This window comes from Anneissia japonica, unplaced genomic scaffold (assembly GCF_011630105.1).
Source record: "Anneissia japonica isolate Jap-2015-1 unplaced genomic scaffold, ASM1163010v1 scaffold3735_len701357_cov177, whole genome shotgun sequence".
NCBI classification, from domain to species: domain Eukaryota; kingdom Metazoa; phylum Echinodermata; class Crinoidea; order Comatulida; family Comatulidae; genus Anneissia; species Anneissia japonica.
Window position 1 is genome coordinate 202,339 of NW_022723891.1, and position 663 is coordinate 203,001.

At 39.8% G+C, this 663-nt stretch overlaps 1 protein-coding gene across 1 annotated transcript in view; it reads left to right on the plus strand.

Annotated features, from left to right (window-relative positions):
* LOC117112401 (testis-expressed protein 26-like) overlaps window positions 1–663 on the plus strand; it is a 12,158-nt gene continuing 11,495 nt past the window's right edge. Inside the window, exon 1 of the mRNA XM_033255475.1 lies at window positions 1–270. Coding sequence (XP_033111366.1) covers window positions 181–270 — 90 coding nt within the window. The 5' untranslated portion in view covers window positions 1–180. The remainder of the gene's footprint in view (window positions 271–663) is intronic.

Sequence of the window (663 nt, forward strand, 5' to 3'; positions counted from 1 at the left end):
CCATAGAAACCGGACATTACACGCTTGCTTCATAACAAAAGCCGCAATGCAAACAGCTGACGCAGGCGCGGCCTCACGACACCACCAAAACAATCGATAACAACCACGGGGACAGAAACGCTTCAATCGCCGGTGACACCATACAGAGACGCGTACTAAAAAACGTAACAATTCACAATAATGGCGTCTGGAATAGATACGCAATACCAAGGCCCTATTTCGGCATTTAACACACAGTCTGTTGATAGTCGAACCCGTTTTCTAACTGAGGTAAGATACGTTTCGTTTTTTTTCAGCAGAAATGTATGATAGGAATGCCAAAATGGTTAGGCCTACATAGTATAATAGCCGATGTCATTCCATTATGACCACACACCACCAGTCTGAGTCGATAATAAAGTTATTGAGGAAGTACGTTAAAAATATTTAAAAAGTTTAGTACCCTGGGGTTCTCGAAATGTTGTTTTTGAAGACGGTGCAATGCAGTATTCCTGAGGAATATTAATAATGTTTATAATCATAATTACAACTGGCTTACACGGTATATGGAGGCCCAGAGGAGGGAGGGGTGATTAGAAAGTACATTGAAATACGACTTTGTTTTTACTTGGCTAGGCTAAGTTTTTTAGGGGCATCATGTTTTTTTTTTTTTTTAATTACAAT